The 19891-nt window shown below is 37.6% G+C and overlaps 1 protein-coding gene across 5 annotated transcripts in view; it reads right to left on the reverse strand.

Annotated features, from left to right (window-relative positions):
• Window positions 1-518: 518 nt before the first annotated feature.
• Window positions 519-19891, reverse strand: part of LOC120766451 (endoplasmic reticulum aminopeptidase 2) — a 67640-nt gene continuing 48267 nt past the window's right edge. For 3 of the 5 annotated variants that reach the window (XM_040091968.1, XM_040091967.1, XM_040091972.1), the window contains 13 exons: window positions 18723-18860; window positions 6700-6888; window positions 6547-6629; window positions 6190-6398; window positions 5934-6114; window positions 5017-5874; window positions 4794-4952; window positions 4426-4732; window positions 4209-4351; window positions 3880-4142; window positions 1736-1865; window positions 1298-1669; window positions 1086-1235 (listed from right to left, as the gene is read on the reverse strand). In XM_040091968.1, the coding sequence (XP_039947902.1) occupies window positions 1086-1235; window positions 1298-1669; window positions 1736-1865; window positions 3880-4142; window positions 4209-4351; window positions 4426-4732; window positions 4794-4952; window positions 5017-5874; window positions 5934-6114; window positions 6190-6398; window positions 6547-6629; window positions 6700-6888; window positions 18723-18860 (3182 nt within the window). Of the gene's footprint in view, window positions 1236-1297; window positions 1670-1735; window positions 1866-3879; window positions 4143-4208; window positions 4352-4425; window positions 4733-4793; window positions 4953-5016; window positions 5875-5933; window positions 6115-6189; window positions 6399-6546; window positions 6630-6699; window positions 6889-18722; window positions 18861-19891 lie in introns of all 5 variants that reach the window. The other 2 variants (XM_040091969.1, XM_040091971.1) reach the window with 2 other exon arrangements.

Here is a 19891-nt window from a genome sequence, read left to right on the forward strand (position 1 = left end):
AAACCACTTAACTTGAAACAAAATTTTAGTTTTGGTTATAAAATGGTTATATATCGGTTATCGCACACTCATATTGAAACAAAATTTGAGTTTTGGTTATAAAATGGTTATATATCGGTTATCACACACTCATATTGAAACGAAATGTGAGTTCTGGTTATAAAATGGTTATATAACGGTTATGGCGCGCTGTTGTTAACTCGGCTATAATCACGTAAGCGGTGTCTATGCCAATTAAGAAGAAGAACGGTTATCACACACTCATATTGAAACGAAATTTGAGTTTTGGTTATAAAATGGCTATATATCAGTTATTATATTTGACTGCGATTTTCGATTTGTTTTTGACGAAACGCTGTTTCGCATTTTAGGTGACGATATATTATACGGTAAATAGAATTTTTTTTGTATCAACAAAAAAACAATAACATGTTTGAAATTATTAAAAAAAAATTAATAATTTGAAATAAATTTAAATAATAGTGTAATTAAATTATTTAATAACGAATGAATAAGAAACCAACAAGTTGAAAAAATGCACAAATTTCAAGTTTTCTACACACACTTAATATAATTTAGCTACTATACCCTTTAGATGATATGATAAACTTATATTCCAGTACCTTTTTCCTAACCTATAATTAAACCTAGAAGACTCCCTATTACTGTTTTTGCGCCAACCACTAGCCACAAGCGGCCCAATAATGTCTAGAGCTGCGCGATTTACGCATTCTATGTATGTTATGTAAGTTTGTATGAATATGTATGTATGTATGTATAAATCTTTATGTAGTAGATAAGGAACATAATTACAAATGAGGAAATGTATGTATGCGTGTTTGACTGCTTGTTATATATATATATAAATACATATATGTAACTATATATAAGTAGTATGTTTGTATGCACATGTGTAGCTACATTCATATGTATGTCTATATGTACGTTGTGATAACTTTTAGTATGTATGACTTTTACAATGATTTTGAACATAGTTTTAGCTGTATGATGAGAATCTCTACAAGTAAACTAAAAAATAGAAAGAAAATTATCAATAATATTGTTGTTGTTTTTGTTGTGCAAAATCAATGCGAATGCAAGTTGCTCTCCACCCATTTATACAACGATGTCTGAGAGCGCGCCACCCACTCGACATTGGAAGCGACGCTGCTGAGCGTCATATTCAGCACTTCCATGCCGGGACCGCGTCCAAAGCGATGCACCAGCGACTTCAGCTAAAATTTAGTAAAAAATATTCATTTTCATTTTCATATTCAAGTAAAATAAGCATACGCACCTCATCGTAGTCGAACTTCGTCGCGCCATATTGTGTTATCGCCGATATCACTTTGGCGAAGCTTAGCGTACCGTGACCGAGTCGCGTTTCCAATTCAAACCATTTGGCTTGCAGAAAGCGACACGCCATCGCACCACCTGTCGGCGTGCCAGCAATAGCCTGTAATACTTGCACCACTTCAACGGTGGGCAGCATGGTGACATGCGATAGTAGGCGATTTTGTAGCCAAGCGTCTTTGGTACGGCCGAGCGCACGCAGTAATTGCATGCGTTCGACGAAACTCTCCGATGTACGCTGGAGCGCGATGAAGCGTTCCCAACAATGCTGCCAGTAAATGTATTCACCGGACAGTATGGAGCCGGTATAGACCACCTATGAGTTGTGTAAATTACGCTTATTGAAAAGCTTATTAATAAATATTTTACAAAAATCACTTACCTCTCTCAGGTTAGGTGGTATCGCCGTGCCGTTGTAGTACAGAAATTGGTTAAGCATGTTTTTGGCCTTTGTTATGCTGTCAATATCTTCCCAAAGCACTGAGCTTAAGAGTACTTCCGGTCGCATTAGTCTAAGGATTCAGAAAATCACATGTTATTTGATACGAAATAAATTAAAGGCTTAGCAAAAGTATTGTTCTAGAAAGATTGAACGTAACTTTTGTGAATGTTTCAGACCTTGTTAGAGATTCAGTAAACATTTCTATTAAAAGCTCTGGTTTTCACTTGCCTGGTGGCAACTCGGTTAAAATTGTAAATTATCAAAAAAGTTCTAATGACTACCATTCCTGGGAAGGTATTTTCATAATCAAACTAAGACAAGAAAAAACGTTAACTTCGGGGGCACCGAAGCTAATATACCCTTCACAGGTGCATTTCTTTTAGTAATTATGTGTTCAGTTTGTATGGAAGCTATATGCTATAGTAATCCGATCTGAGCAACAGATTACATTTTGAGAAGATAATCTATACATTTTGTTGTGAAAATACGTTGTCAAATGTGAAAGTTTTCCATACAAGAACTTGATTCCGATCGTTCAGTTTGTATGGTAGCTATATGCTATAGTTAACCGATCTGACCCATTTCTTCGGAGATTACGTTGTTGCTTTAGAAAATAATCTATGCCAAATTTGGTGAAGATACGTTGTCAAATGTGAAAGTTTTCCATACAAGAACTTGATTCCGATCGTTCAGTTTACATGGCAGCTATATGTTATAGTGATCCGATATCGGCCGTTTCGACAAATGAGCAGCTTCTTGAAGAGAAAATGACGTTTGCAAAATTTCAAAAGGATATCTTAAAAACTGAGGGACTAATTCGTATATATACAGACGGACGGACGGACGGACAGACGGACGGACAGACAGACAGACAGACAGACAGACAGACAGACAGACGGACATGGTTAAATCGACTCAACTCAACATACTGACTATTTATATATATGTATACTTTATAGGGTCTCCGACGCTTCTTTCTGGGTGTTACAAACATCGTGACAAACTTAATATACCCTGTTCAGGGTATAAAAATAAAATTCAATAGAAACAATAGTTAACCACATTGAACGAATGCTTCAAAGTTAAGTGAGGAGGTTAATGGTAGGTTAGGTTAGATAAACAGGTTGTTATTCGTGAGAGCACGAAGAGTCACACTTGAACATCTGGACACGCCTGCTCAGAACTCCTAGGTATCGACAAAAAAAATCGTCGCATATCGACAAAGTACCTAAAGTCAATTCCATTCAATTCGCCAGGTTCTTAGAAAGTATGGGATGCTTCAACTTTAGTTTGGCGAAAGATGGTCAGTATAGGAGAAAGTGTGTAGATGTTTCAACCTTATCTTCCTCCCCGTAACTTTGACAAGTTTCATACTAGAAAATCTTTAGCCTCATCGTGTGACTGTCAGTAGGGCAGGGGTCTGTTATTAAACCTATCATTTCGGCGAGTGCTAGTAGTTCAATGAATCTTTTACGGTCCTTTCTGGGACAGAAAGCTGACGGTACCCCACAAGTGCTGGTTGCCAACCGATGCTTGCTGAGCTTACGGACCTGAACGCAAAAAGACAGGGAACACCGGCTTTTTTCTATGCTGAATAGATTTGAGTAAGTGTGCTCTTTCGTGGACGCTGAACGACTTTAGATTTTCCGACGATTTCGCTATGATCAGGCACTTAGAGAATTATAATATGGAAGTAGTTTGATGGCTGCTACCTTTGGAAGTATTTATGTGCGCGGAGAAAGTGATCCAAATTTTCAGGGATTTAGTAAAAGTGAGAGAGAAATTCAAAATGTTTTTCTCTGGAACCCTTAACGTATCCGCTTTCCAGGAATCTTATAGCATGATCAATGTTGTATATAGTCTAGGAAATTCTTGCACGGGTAATCCAGTTAGCATGAGTAATCTTTCTTAAAGATGTGAACATATTTCTTACAGACAAAAGATCCCACCAAAACCAAAATTGGTTAGAGAAACCTATATATTGTATAATGTTAATCGAAGAACAATATTATTCCGGACAGCTAAATGTCAGATGAGCTTGCTAAATTGGCAAATGCTATTACAATAATTTCTCTTTTACTCACCTCTTTGCTTCATCGCCATCATCGGTCCAACCGATTTTCTCAATAACTGTAGCCAATTTCATTTTAATAAATTCCGATAACATCAGGAAACATTCTGAATACTTCAATATACGACGCCACTTCTCCAAGTGCCGCAACGCCACTGTCATGGGACCCCAATTGGTTTCACTAGGTAAATATTGTATCATATTCATGGTGATCTCACAGGGCAACAGATTCGCGTGACAAAGAGTAAACGAATCCGACAGCAAGCCAATGCGATCCTAAAGTAGATGAAAAGAAGGATTGTGCAAGGCTTTTGAGATACCAAATTTATTGAAGTCACTTACCTCACTGGATAACTTCTCGGGGTTGTTGGAAAGTTCCTCAATCAAATTCGCCCAGTTGTCATCGTTGTACAAGACGCGATAATAACCAGATTGCATTGCATTAACCTTGATCCACTTAACATTCTCTGGCACATTGAAAGTAACTGTAAATTAAAAGGTTTTGTTGTTGCATTGAATCTTGCGATGTACGATTCCGATTTTATTTATTCACACTCACCGTCAATATTTTGTAGCCATAAAGTCTCACTAACATTATTAGTATCGGTTATATAGGTTATTGGGAATATCCATTTCATCTTTGTCGGTTGCTTGGTTTTACCCGCAGCCGTTGGTGCCACAGTGCTCGGCGTCTCTGTGACATTCACCACCGTTTTATTGTAGTTGTTGCCGTCATAAGTCTCATCGTGTATGGCAAGGAAGTCAGCCGGCTTGAAGGGCCGCTGTGATATGGATACGCTGTTGCCCAGTTTGGTAACAGTCAGTAGCGGGAAGCCCGGTTGATGAGTCCACAAAGTCATCATGTCCTGTGGGATATATGAAATATCTAAATGCCGACCTTGGAGTTTAAACTAAGACAACACTTACTTTGATATTCTTGGAACCGTTGGCTTTCTTTGTACAAATCGTCCAAAGATCTGTGGGTTCGGCAGTTTTAAAACGATTAATTTTTAGAAAAGCGCCAAGGCAACCGCGGAAGCGATCTTCGCCAATGGCGGTGTGTAACATTGAAAATATGGCAGCGGTCTAAAGAATGTTAAATAATTTATATTAGATCTCCACTGTTACTTAGTCAAAAATTACTTATTACCTTTTGTATGAAAAACTCTTCATTATTACCATCATGCTTTGTGCCGTTCATAATGCTATCCCAGCCTTGTATGGCGTCAATGTCCAAAGCCGTTGTAGCTATTTTAAGCAGGTACATTTCTCTCAACGGCCAGTTGGTTTGTTGCGGCGAAAGCGAATGTATGCCCAAATATTTTATGAGTCCCTCCCACAACCAGACATCTTTCAATACCTTCCTCGATGTAATGCCACCAAAGAACTGTCTCACCATAGCCTCGGCTACTTGCAGGGCGCTCTTCTGATATTCCTCCGTCGTTATGGACTCGGGATCGGTGAGAAAGGCAGTCTTCAGCGTAACCAAACCCAACGAAGAGATAATGTTCCGATCCAGTGAAGGTAACGCCACAAAATCGACTTTCGTCAGCGGATACAATATGTCCAACCAGGTTTGTAGATGTTCCAACACGTCACGTGCAGTGTGTAGTATAAAAGATGAGCGTGGCAGTAGATCACGTGGCGCATAGAAAGTATACGATGGCGCACGTTTAATTAGCGAACCCGTCGACTGGCTGAGCGATGTAAGATTCTTGCCATTGCTTTCGGCAGTGGGCGTAACGGTCGTTGTGGTGGTATTCTTCATCAGATTAATATTCAATGAATGTGTGAGCGCGGTTATATTGCGCACGGGCGGCTTCTTCTCCTTCAACTGTGGGTAATTGCTGAGCTGTGCGGACTTCTTCGAGCCAGCGCTACCAGGCGGCGCCGGTGTTGTTGGCAAATAAGCTGGCGAAGGCTGCAGAGATTCACGCTGGAAATCGCTCACCACCCATGCGACAGCATCGGCGGGTAGTGGTGGTGTCTCGATGAAATCGTCACGTAGCTGCGGAGTGTGAATGGCAATTAGCGTGATGTAGAAGAAAGAATTGGGCGCATACTCACCAAACCGGTGCCCATGTAGAAGCCCACATCCTCCGTCGTATGCACAATGGAATTGGAAAGACCAATGTGGAAGCGATCACGAAAAACAGATATGCGAAATGGGGCGCGTATTTGCGGCTCATCAAAGCAGGGGAATGCGCGACGCGCGCTATTCGGCCGAAATACGGTGGCTGCCAGCAAACTGTACACGTTGCGGGAGAGTTATGGCAATATTTGTTAAAGTAAATATATTTTCTTACTTCTTAAACGCACTTACCGCTCCAGTCCGTTAGAGCTCTCATATTGATCCACGTAAAAACCTTCCGGCTCCGGATTTAATTTCGAATACCAGCGTAAGTTAAGCGTGTAATTCGACTTCTTCTTCAGCTTCTCCTTTACTTCGATGTACAATTGCTGTCGCGGTGGATATTCCAATACTTTGACAATTTTGATGGCGTAACCCTTGTTGCCCGTCGTCACAATGGCCTGTGAAAAAATGGAGAAATGTCAGAAAAGAAAAATTTAATGCAAATTTAGTGGAATTTGAATAAAATGAGAACTGTTTTTGGTCATACCCCAAATTAAACTTATGTACAACATACTAAAGTGAAAGCAAATAAAAGGTAAAGCTTACCCTATCGGTGACGTTTAGGTCCTGTATATGCAACACTATGAAATTTGTTTCCTTCTCCATGAAGAGATCGATTGTCACTTGACCTAACGAAGAAATGCCAAAATTAATTTTCTTAAAACTTTTAAGTACATTGCATTTATTTCGCTTGCTAACCTTTGACGTCCAGCGTCGTCAGATTCGGATGTATTGTCACCATGTAACGCAGTGGACGCGCACTCGTTGGCAGTGCCACTTCCAGCCATGGATAAGGCTCTCCATTCGTCGCAATCGGATTGAATGGCTGTGTGTCGTTCTCTTCATCCGTTTCGAAACCCGGTGCCAATTTACCAGCGCACGAACAATCTGGAATGGCAAGCAAGCGAGAAGTGAGGTAAAATTTGCCATTTTATGGGAGAAAGTACATGTTTAGTCGCTAGAGTTAATGATAATCTAGTATATAGTTTAGTATAATTGCATGTTATGTGGGATTTAGGGTACATTACATACGCGCATTTCGATACAACTAGTAAAAAGTGTTTTCTTTTATAATAACTAAAGTTTGCTAAGCTTTAATATATATAGATAAATATTGTTTCAGACCTAAATATTATTTGGTGTACTAAAATATATTTCCAAATAATAAAAGAAATAATTCCAGTGTAACATCTCTATTATACTAGTGTTTATGGTTATATCAGTGCATAATTCAAAAAAAAAAAAAAATTATTAAAAGTTATATTTTCAGTAAATCTAGTAAAAGAACACATATTTTTATTTACACAATTTTCTATGTGAAAACATTTACGACCCAGAAAACACGGTTGTAATTCACATATAGTCATGCATTAAAGGTTATTTTACAAATGTACAATAAATATATACAATGAAATATTCGTGCGAAAATCTTCCATTATTTTATTGTATTATTTTAATTAAAAAAGAAATGCAAACTTTTGATTTAAGGGATTATTTTCAAAGCATGCCTTACACGCAATGGGAACCTGATTAATAGCTAATCTCATCCTATATTGTTTGGACTTTTTAAAGTCGCTAACATTTAGCGAGTAACGAAACGCATGAGCGAATAACATAAATAAAAGTCTAACAGTAAAAAACCTTTACAAATTCGTTAATGATGTTATAACTTCGCACCGAAGTTCATTAATAGTTATCTCTAAAACAAGCGTAGTTTCCCTAAATGGTCTTTCATACTAATTTATCTCGAGTAAAAGTTCAACGAAATCAAAAAATCTCTTCACTCGTTGCTAACTGTTACTGCTCCGAAGTTTTCTACAAGTTCGTTTATTTTTGAGGTAGTATATTTACTAAAAAGATGTGAACCTTTAAACAAGAGTGACTCTTGTCAACTTTTTCACCTTTGAACTGTGAACTTCGAAATTTAAAGATAAAGCCTACTCTCAGCGAAGAAAGTTAATAGGCTTTCATATTATACTTCATTAGGTTGACTCTTGGAAAATATTATAACGAGTGGTCCAAGTAGAGGCACTTTTTTCAATCACCTTTTTTTGATAGATCGCGCGTGAATCGTGTCAAGCTGTCATGTTATTTTTGTTCAGTATAGTTTTGGATTTTATCACGGAAAGACTTACGTCTGAACCACGTTTGCAAAGCGTTCAATTTTATTACGAAAATCCCAGTCTGTAAGAAATATGTTTCGCGCGCTTCGCTCAACTGATGGTCAACATAATCGTTCATGAGCCATCACCCATCTTAAGACCCAGTATACGGTATTGGATAATATTCGACTGAAAATACCATGTCCAGCACGCAGTGAAGAAAACATAGCAACCTTAACCGAAAATGTACACGAAAACCGTGAAGAGTGGATTCGGCGCCGTTCGCAGCAACTCCGACTGACGTATTTCACGTCGAGATCTTAGATTGAAAGCATACAAAATACAGCTCGTGCAAGAACTGAAGCCACTCGACCTTCCCAAGTGACATCGCTTCGCTCTATGAGCTCGAGAAAAGTTCCAAGAAGTCTGTTCGAGTCAAATTTTGTTTAGCTATGAGGCCCATTTCTGGCTCAAAGGGTATATAAACTGGGCAAAATTGCCGTATTTGAGACGAAGAGTAACCTGAAGAGATTCAAGAGCTGCCATTTCATCCAGAAAAATAACGGTTTGGTGTGATGGTTTTGGCTGCCTGAAATTGATGCTCGTGATCGCAGTGACGTTTGGTTTCAAGACGGCGTCACTTCACACACATTGCGTAAATGAATGGATTTATTAAGAGAATACTTCCTTGAGTAGATAACTTCACGTTTAAGGCCGATTGATTGGCCACCAAGATTGTGTGATATCACATCGTTAGAGTCTCTCCTGTGTGGATATGAAAAGTATTAAGCCTATGCAGACAATCCCGCTTCGATTGAGGCTTTGGAGCAAAACGTCACGCGTTACTAGTCGAAATGCACGAACAAGAAATCGAAAATTGGACTCAATGGATGGACCATCTGAGACGTAGACGCGACCAACAATTGAAAGAGATAATGTTCAAAATATAAAACCCAAGATATGTTTTTTCGAATGGTAATAAATATTCCCCATTAAATTTGAAATTTCTCTGTTTTTTTTTAAGTAGGGAACCTTGAAATAGATTACCCTTTAATTAGGTTGACTCATGGAAAATATTATAAAGGAAGAAAAAATAAATTAAAACACTGAAAAATTAAAAAATAAAAAATTGAAAGCGTCAAAGCACCAGGTTTTGCTCCATAGTTTACTTTAGCCGTCAAAAGCGTACAGGTTATCGATTTTCAAGAGGTTTTCTAATCTTCGCCTTATTAATTATATATAAGTCGGGTATTAGGCAATTGATTTTTGAGAAAAAATGTAGAATTTGCCTCTAGAATTGGAAGTGAAGATTTATCGTTTGGCCGTTACGCATTTCGCTCACTAAGGTACGATTGTGATTTTTACTAATTTGCTATATAAATGAACGTGTGCAAAAAGACCTCAAATTACCAAAACCAAACCAGCTTCAGCTTTTTGAAACCAACATGCAAGGTTATTTTTGCAATAAGAAGTCACGTCGAGAGACGTGAGGCATGCTTTCAAGGCATGAAGCCATTTCATGAATCACTTAGTCGCAAAGTCTTAGTGTATTCGTATATTTGCTGATGCTTTTAACTGATTGTTTAACTATTGGTAAACAAATGGTGGTTTTTAGACATGTGGTTTTCAGAAGAAATGTACTTATATAACTTAATGTTACGGCCAAGAGTTCAGTTTTCTTTTCAAAATAGCCGTGAGGCTCAATTCTCGACCACTTGTTACAGCAATTGGTGCCATATATCAGTAATAACACGCAGAATATTCTCTTCCAAGGCGTCAATCGTCTCGGACTCAGCGACTTAATCATAATCTCACAAAAATTGTCAAATGGTGTTAAATCGCACGATCTTGGAAGCCAGACCACAGGCCCACGACGTGAAAGTTTACTTTAATAAATTAATTGTTTCGTTGGTTGTTTATGGGATGCAGTGCCGTCTTGTCTTGTCTTGTTGCAACCAAGGTCGCCACATCAACATCCTCTAATTCAGGCGCGCAGAAGTCATTAGTCATGACTCTATGGCACTCCCCACAGAATGTAACATTATGGTCGGCTTCATTTTTGAAGCAAATAGTGCATCTATTGATTTCCTTTACCCATAAGCATTAGCATTCAACTATCGAAACAAAAGTTATTGAAAAAAGTATTAAACACGTGTGTTATATTAAACAATACTAAAATTTACGCTGTCTAGTACAGTCCATACTTTTTTTTACATATGCACCTGTGGACTTACTACAAATTTATGGTATTGGTTCGTTCACTAAGTAATTTCGTTTGATGACAACAGTTGATGTTATTTAATTTTTTCGCAACCAATTTAATGGCTTTCTTCTTCTCAATTGGCGTAGACACCGCTTACGCGATTGTAGCCGAGTTAACTACAGCGCGCCAGTCGTTTCTTCTTTTCGCTACGTGGCGCCAATTGGATATTCCAAGCGAAGCCAGGTCCATAACCATAAATCTTTCGCAGAACTTTTCTCTCGAAAACTCGCAACGTCGACTCATCCGTTGTTGACAACGTCCAAGACTCTGCACCACATAGCAGGACGGGAATTATGAGTGACTTATAGAGTTTGGTTTTTGTTTGTCGAGAGAGGACTTTGCTTCTCAATTGCCTACTCAGTCCGAAGTAATACCTGTTGGCAAGAGTTATTCTGCGTTGGATTTCTAAGCTGGCATTGTTGGTGGTGTTTACGCTGGTTCCAAGATAGACGAAATTATCTACAACTTCAAAGTTATGACTGTCAACAGTGACGTGAGAGCCAAGTCGCGAGTGCGACGACTGTTTGTTTGATGACAGGAGATATTTCGTCTTGCCCTCGTTCACTGCCAGACCCATTTTTTTTGCTTCCTTGTCCAGCCTGGAGAAAGCAGAACTAACGGCGCTTGTGTTGAGGCCGATGATATCACCGCTGCCGCATACCCTGCCGCTTTGTTGTTCTTCAGGCGGGCAATTGCTATTCGAACTTCTTCATGGTCGGGTAATGGAACGTCTGCTCCATCGTCATCGATTGGGGGATCGGGTTCTCCTTCTCCTGGTGTTGTGCGTTCACTGCCATTCAGCAGGCTGGAGAAGTGTTTCCTCCATAATTTAAATATGCTCTGGGCATCAGTGACTAGATCACCTTTGGGGGTTCCACAAGAGTATGCTCCGGTCTTAAAACCTTCTGTAAGCAGCCGCATTTTTTTGTAGAATTTTCGAGCATTACCCCTGTCGGCCAGCTTATCAAGCTCTTCATACTCACGCATTTCGACCCCTTTCTTCTTCTGTCTGCAAATGCGTCTCGCTTCCCTCTTCAACTCCCGGTATCTATCCCATCCCGCACGTGTAGTGGTCGATCGTAACGTTGCGAGGTAGGCAGCCTGTTTTCTCTCCGCTGCGACACGGCACTCCTCGTCGTACCAGCTGTTCTTTTGCACTTTCGGAAAACCAATGGTTTCGGTTGCAGCTGTACGTAAGGAGTTGGAAATGCCGTCCCACAATTCCCTTATACCGAGTTGTATGGCTTTACCGTCATATATTTGAACAGCTGATACAGGAGGGCTTGTTTGTAAAAAATGTTGCCTGGTAGAGTTTTTGTTCGGTCCTCTAACGCAGATAGAAGATCGATAACAGCAATTTCCGACTGATTTTACTGATTTACTATCAAAAGGGTAAAAAAGCAGTTCAAGCAAGGCGAAAATTATGTGACGCATACGGGGAAGTTGTGTTGACCGAATGCCAATGCAAAAGTGGTTTGCAAATTTCGTACCGGCAATTTCGATCTTGAGGATGCATCACGACCTGGCAGGACTCTTGATGCCGATGTGAATAAAATTAAGTCTTTATTCGATGCAGATCGTTAAATAACAACTCAAGAGATTGCTGAGAGATTATTTTGTACGAAAATACACGAAATTACCGAGCGAACGACTCAATGCAATCTTAACTGAAAATATATTAGTATTAAATTAAAGAAGTATTCGCTCAATTAGCAACTGGTTTTGTGAATATTTATATAACAATAAGGCAGGCAAAAAAAAAAAATAGTGGAAGAAATGTAAATATATGTATATATCTACAGAAAGTTTGACAAAACAACATAATTGGAATTAACATTTATAAATAATGAATTTAATTTGTTTTGGGTACAGCAAAAACTACGATATGCTTTTATCAAATGTTCTTTTTTCAACTTTATTTACATATTTATTTCGAATAAATTAAGACACTTAAAACAAATAATAAATATTATCACAGACATCAATATGCTGTTACTCGCATCTATATCATACATACACACTATTTATCCAATGTGTATTGAATTTTTTCACATTGTACTAATGAATGTAGAGTGATGCCTATTTTTACCCGAAAACAGAGTCATATGAAAGAAGTTACTAGATGTCAGTAACTCACTCGAGAATGCTAACATTTTTAAATGTTTTTTGTTTATTTTATATTGCTTCGACACCAACATGCCATAATTAATAGAAAAAGGTACGATATTATTTAGAAAATGCGTGAGAAGTAAGGTCTAAGAGATGTGAAGGTATTGCGCATTAGATAATATTTCTGTAAGAATTTTACTCACATTTTTTACCAATCAAACAAGCATAAAGTGAAATCGTTATTTATTTATTGTTGTTGTGTTTTTTAGATTTAAGTTTTGTTCAAAAAAATATCAAGTAAATATAAACAGAAAATATATATAGAATATATTGCATTTGATTAGCGAAAAATGTTTGCAAACGTTAAATAATACATATATATGTTTGTAAATATATTTATTTATATCTTTAAATTATATAATTTATGCCTATGTATATAAGTTGACAGTTATGTTTTATAGTTAGTACAGTTTCAATTAGCATACACACTCACACAATTTTTTTTTCAGTGTATGAAAGTCGGATATGAGTTAGTTGTGATTAAAGTGTGTTTTAGCAATTAGAGAATATTTGTCGCTTTAATTTGAATTTTTATTGAAGCACGCTGATTTGTTATGTGTAACTGCGGAAATGTGCGCATGGTGTGTTCAAAAGTGTAGGCGAAGAATGGAAAAACAGAAAACTCTGTGCTTATTTTTACACACTTGCAACATGTTGTTACACCTAACCTAAATATAGGGTTATGTATATATAAATGATCAAAATGACTAGACGAGTTGAAATCCGGGCGACTATCTGTACGTTCGTCCCTCTGTGCAAGCTGTAACTTGAGTAAAAATTGAGATATCTTGATGAAACTTGGTATGCGCGTTCCTTAGTAAAAAAAAATACGAGAATCAGACCACTGCCACGCCCACAAAACCCGAAACAGTATAAACGACAGTATAAAAATGGATGAAATCGGATGGTAATCCCGCTCACTTGGCGTATAACGGTACTTTTAAAACTACCAAAAGCGCTATAAATCAATAACTAAACAATCTAGAGACATTAAGTTTTACCTCCGAGATGGAGGGCTCTTAAGGAACCGGCGTCAAAATTGGACCATGGGCATAGCACCGCCTAATTTTAAGTTTTCCATTTTTAGACGAAAACACTTCTCTCGAGATCAACCCGACCGAATTCAACCAAGTTCGGTACATGACGTTCTACTGACTTTTCAGCAGTTACATTTCATGTTACAATGTGAAAATGAGTGGAATCGGACTACAACCTACAATTCCTCATACAATTTTAAATTTCATTTGATTCCTTCATTTTCTTGCAATATTTGGACCCTAGTACCCCTTAGTTGACTTTTTACCGAAAATATAGTCAATGTGTGAGATATATAAATGAAATGCAGAGGAAATCCTTTCCTGATGATGGTATGCCTATTAAATTAACCTAGCCCCCATATAACTACTACCAGAAGTGTCGAATATCCGGCTGACTTCGCTCCATGTGTTTGGGGAATGTATGTTAGGTACCTTGATGAAACCAGGGAACATTTTTTTTAGTTTGTGGCATAATAATAGTCCATAGATAAAATCGGCTCGATACTACGCCAACTCCAATATACTACATATTCATAATGATATTCGTTTTCTAACAAACCTTATGCTGAATACTTGTATTCACCTAGAGGAAACTTTATTTGTCACTCTCCTACTCGATCCAACCTAGTTTACGATATTTAGTAGGCTTATTCCACTATAGTTGGCACCATCAACATTCCTTTAGATTGGAAGGAATACGACAACAATTACAAACTTATTTTAGTATGCAATCCAGAAACTAATTTTTTAAACTAGTACAAAAATTTATGATTTCACGATGCTTTATGACACGTTTGTAAGTTGAAGAGAAGTGGATAGAATTCGGAGTGCTTCACACCTCTACAATCGAAGAAAATTGTCAACATAACCTTGATTTTTGATCCGCTTTGCCGTGGTTTCTTTGGCTTCGTCGCATCTTTACCACGATATTTGGCTGATTGATCGGCTGATCCCGGGTCATAAGCATAGGTCCAAGACTCATCGCCTGTAATAATATGTTTCATGAGGTCATAGTAGTTGGAAAGCATGTTTGATCTTGAACTTCTTTGTTGAATCAACGACTCAACGTAAAAATTGCCGAATACACTTTATGTACTTTCGAAAGACAAGCGTATACTAAAGTCTAATGATTATTTTGATGTGACATTTGACACAGTCGTACAAACCTAAAAAAAAAATATTTCGACGAAATTTAATTTAAAAAGTCCTGCTATTTTTTGGCCACAGCAGTTCCAAAATTGTTCTCTTTGTTTGCTTCGTTGGTACTTGCGGAAAGTAGGACTAAGCGGTAATGGAACTTTAGTTAATCTTGACTAAGAAATTCGAGTTCACGTTTTCTCTATATAAAGTTTTTAAGTTTCCTGTTTCTGGCGCATGCCAGCGGTGTGAAGCAGTAGTGGTTGGGCAACAAAAATTATAAATATTACATAAATATATTTGGAAATCCTTCGAGTGCTGTTTTTCAATTTAGTATGTTCTCCATGCCTCGTATCCACCGCCGTTTTACAAGTTGCAAATAACAAATAATTGATTTTGTCCCAGGTCCATATAATGTCATGGACTTAATAACACCGCATTTTTCATGTATCTTATGCGAACACACCCTTCTTTAAACATTATGCACTACAGTCAAAGGCACTTGTGGCTCTTTCTACTACTCGCTTGTCAATTCAATTTACTTCCTCGCATTAAAGGCCATTAAATATGCAATGATAACCTGATGTTTACGCTTTGCATAAATTAAGCGTGTTTTATTTATTTTTTCTTACGTTTTCTTTTCATCTATACTGCCATGTAGCTTGTTGCTACTAGCGTTTTACTTTTTTCGATGTTGCAATAATTACTTTCATCTCCTGCCTTTTGTCCCTCACGGTGCGTAGCTGGTTTAATTGAGTTGATGTCCCAGCCAGCCCTTTTACAAACACTCACCCACCTATTCGTATGTACTGTGTTATTAATTTGTATACGGTACGTCGATATCTCCCTCGTGGGCGGCAATGGTGGCTTAACAAGGTTAACCTCATGGCAACACGGTGCATTTGAGCGACACAAAGGACTTTTTACAATGTGTTCGATTGTAGGTTTATATAAGCGCACAAAGAACATATATGTGTTAGTATGTGGTATATCAAACTACGCTTGGATGCGCGCGAAGATAACCGTTAATTGATAATGCATTAGTCAAGGCTTTTTAGCGGTTCCGTTGCGGTTACTTTGTATCTCACTTACGAAGAATTAATAGACTTTGCTAGTTTCCGTTCAATGTCAGATCAATAAGCTTTTATAAATTCTTTAATTTAAATTGCAGTGAGAGCAAGTTGATAGTAGTACGTACTTTTAGTAGAACATTTGTATCAAGATCGACTTTACAACATTTTTATAGTCTATCGTGATGACGAGACGAGTTGAAATCGGGAAGCCTGTCTTTCCGTCCATCCGGCCGTGCAAACAGTAATTTGAATAAAAACTGATATCAGTTTGGTATGCGAATATCTTAGAAAAAATATGTACGAGTTCGTAGATGGACGTAAATGGACCACTGCCACGCCCACAAAACGCCATTAACCGAAAACCTATAAGCACTAAAATAAGATATAGATTTGGCACAGGGGATCGCAGTAGCATGGGGAACCTGTGGGTAAACTTTTTTGGAAATGTGGAGTGGTCCTAAACCACAAAAGCTCCAACAACCAAATTAAAATATTCTTCTCGAAAAAATGGAATGGAATCGCGAACATTTTCGTGCGATTATTTTTTATAATTTTCGACGTGGATTAACTTATCAAGAGTGCATTGATGAACTTAATTCAATTTCCGGCGATAAAGCTCCATCGAGGACCACTGTTTACCACCAATGTTTATCGATGATATGGTGAACTCAATCGAGATGGTTCAAGACGAATCTCGGGAAGGTCGTCGAAAATCAGTTGGTGTTCCGGAAACTATTTGTTGGAAACTGATATTACAAGATCGTCATATGACCTATTGTGAAATTGAGACAACTATGGGCATTAATGGGACCAGCATTTGTACAAAAATTTTATAGACATTTGATTGAAAAAAATATTTATTCAAGTTGATCGCACATAATTTGTCATTCGCTGAAGCGTAGCGATTGGTCGAGCGAAGGGTTAAAAAATATAACAGCCGTACTTCGAAACACATCTATGAAATCGTGACATATAGTATGATAAATCGAGAATTTAAGCATATAAACCAGAAAGTAAACAGTAGACGACTGAATGGGTGTTTCAAGATGAGTCGCATCCAATAAATGTTGTTTGCGCACGAAGCACTTCCAAGCAAACGGTTGTCTGTTTTTTCTTGGAAAAGCACGAATGACTTTATTTGCAATCTTAAAAGTCGGCAAAGCGCCCTTTGACCAAGTAATTTGCTTAGGCGTTAAATTACAATTGTCAACAGTTCAGCGGGATATCTGAAAATGTGAGCTCCTGAGCGTTTAACCCGAAACGCGGGAAAATCAAGAAGAAAGTAATGAGATGTTTCCATGTTATTCTGTTCTTTTCTCCAATACAGCATCTACAAATGGCATCCGATAAGTTCCTCAACAACGTGAAAGCCGATGATCCGCTAGAACCATCACAACTAGGGAGAGGCTGGCCTTACTAAGGGCAACAAACTTTCGATGGTTCTTGGGGAAAAGGATTTTATGACGGAGAACCGATGGTAGCCAAGCGCTGGCCAAGCTTCTTTTATGAAGATCTTTATCGTTTTTGATTGTTCAGTTTATATGTCAGCTATATGCCGATATAAACAATTTGTACGGAGATTGTCAATATACATATATAACATATGCCAAATTTCGTGAAGGTATTTTGTAAAATGAAAATGTTTTTAATACAAGGACTTGATTTTGATGGTTCAGTTAGTATGCAGCTATATCGTACTCTATATGTAGTAGTTAAAACGAATTTTTCTTCTCTGGTGTAACGGTGTAAACAACAGCTCGCCAGTCGTTTCTGTTTTCGCTATTTGGCGTCAATTCGAGATACCTCCCGATCTCTTCACCGGAATGAAGGTCTTCCTCTTCTCCGAAGTAGAACCTGTTTGCAGGATTATTCTGCGTTGGATTTCGTTACTGATGTTGTTTTTGGTGTTGTTGCTGGTTCCAAGATAGACGAAATTATGACAGTCAACAGTATGATGGGAGCCAAATCGCGAGTGCGACGATTGTTTCTTTGATGACAGGAGATATTTCGTCTTGTCCTCATTCACAACCAGACCCATTGGCTTCGCTTCCTTATCCACTCTGGAGAAAGTAGAACTAACAGCGCGGTTTCTATGGCCAAAGATATCGATATCGTCGGCGTGCGCCATCACTGAGTGACTAGGTCGCGTATATACATATAATAAACCTTGTTTTGAGTATATAAATATAAATCTAAATGAAGATATCTGCTTATTGCCCTCAAACATAAAATAATTTTTAAGTTTATTACGTTCGTATTTTTTAGTCAGAAGAGAAATACTAGAAATTCCTAACTAATCAAATGTAATAGACGCAGAAAAACATTTTCAGTTGACTATACGAGTAAAGTCATGACAAGGTTGAAAAGATCAGTCGGTTCTAAATACACGCCTAAGGATTCCATCCTTTTAAAATAATTTTTGAAGAATTTTTTTTTTGTTTTTTCATTAAAATAATCTTTATGAGATGATAATCATATGAGCTACAATTCCGTCATGAAAATGTCTGAGGCAAAACTCGCTTTTCTAAATTTTGCATTTTGGCAGGGTCAACCTTTGCACTTGAAAGACTTTAAAAACAAAACAAAATACACTGCAAGGTGGTATAATTAAATTAAATCAAGGTATCTGGAACACGCATGAGGTAAAAATGAACAAAATAAATTTATGTGTTCGTTCAATGATTTTCCTGCAGGGGTGCTATATGCTGCCATAAATTTGTTAAATATTTCATTTGCATATGCTGCCGTATATTGATATGCATACGTATGTATATTAATGTATATATTCGAAAAATTAAAGTAATTGTGTGCGAAAATATGTATGTCTGTATGTACGCATAGCCACAAATATTTCAAATACCAGACACTCGTATTAGATACCCGCACTGAATCACTCAATTACACACACACACACATGCATGCAAGTCGGTTTTCAACCTACCATTTTGTGGTCCAGCGTAGGCAATTATCAGCGCGGTGAGCAGCAGCGAGCCCAACACGATGCCAGCAACCAGTAGCGCGCGCCTCTGTGAGCAAACAGCGACTCCCTGACGCGTCTGTCGACCACTCGATTCGCCACCTGTAAATTTAATTAAAAACTTTATTCGTTTTTATTCCCATTCTGTTTGTGTTTTTGTTTTTGTTTTTCAACCTTTTATTATATTCTTCATTGTGCAAAAGCCCGAGTCAAGTGAGTTAAGTGTAGTCAGTTAAACAAACCGAAGAGGCATGGCGCGGCAAGCACTGGGGAACGCACTCAAACCTACCAACAACCACAACAAGAACTCAACAGTTAAAAACAGACAGTTACGGCGCAAAAGTTTATTTCGGTTAGTCGTGGGTAGTAAATAGTTTTGATAAAGTGCTGCCATTATTTTTACTTTAATTATTTGGTTAGTATTTTTTGAGAATGTGTTTGGAAAGGAAAGAAATAATTGATTAAAGCGAAATTTCAAGAGTTAATAGTTATGTATTTAAACATCAATCGAATATTTTTTGGATACGAAATCTTTGATATTCTGCCTTTGGGAAGCAATTGCTCGACGCACCTCGGATCGCATGTGTCGGACGGCGGGCAGGAAACAAAAAATCCGCACAGATTCATATTTGTTAATAACTTATCTTCTTGTTAAACTAAAAAATTCCAAAAAACGTGTAAAATTCTATAATTTTTTTGAGAATTGAAAAAAAGTGGTTTTTGACCAAAAAAAAATTTTACTTTATGTTGTTTAAAAATATGTTCAAACTTGACTTGTCTTAGCTTTTTTTTAGTTTAAATAGAAGGTAATTTAAGCAAATAAACTTTGCGCCAATTCCATTCCATACGACGTTTAGTATTTTTTCTGTCATGCCCGCCAATTAAGAAAAATTGTAAAAATGAAAAATCGAGATATCGCCCGTTAAATTTTTTGCTTTCTGCCCAAGCGCTCATATATCTGCTATACGCTCGGTCACTATTTCCCTTCTTGCTTCGACAATATTTCGAATTCCCATCTATAACTTTGCGGACATATTCTTAGAAAATTTTTAAAAAGATTTAAGCAAAAAAAATCGATTTTTTGAAGCTTCTAAAGCAGGCTCCCCCCTTAAAGCTAATCGATATCGATATAG

This window comes from Bactrocera tryoni, chromosome 1 (assembly GCF_016617805.1).
Source record: "Bactrocera tryoni isolate S06 chromosome 1, CSIRO_BtryS06_freeze2, whole genome shotgun sequence".
Taxonomy (NCBI): domain Eukaryota; kingdom Metazoa; phylum Arthropoda; class Insecta; order Diptera; family Tephritidae; genus Bactrocera; species Bactrocera tryoni.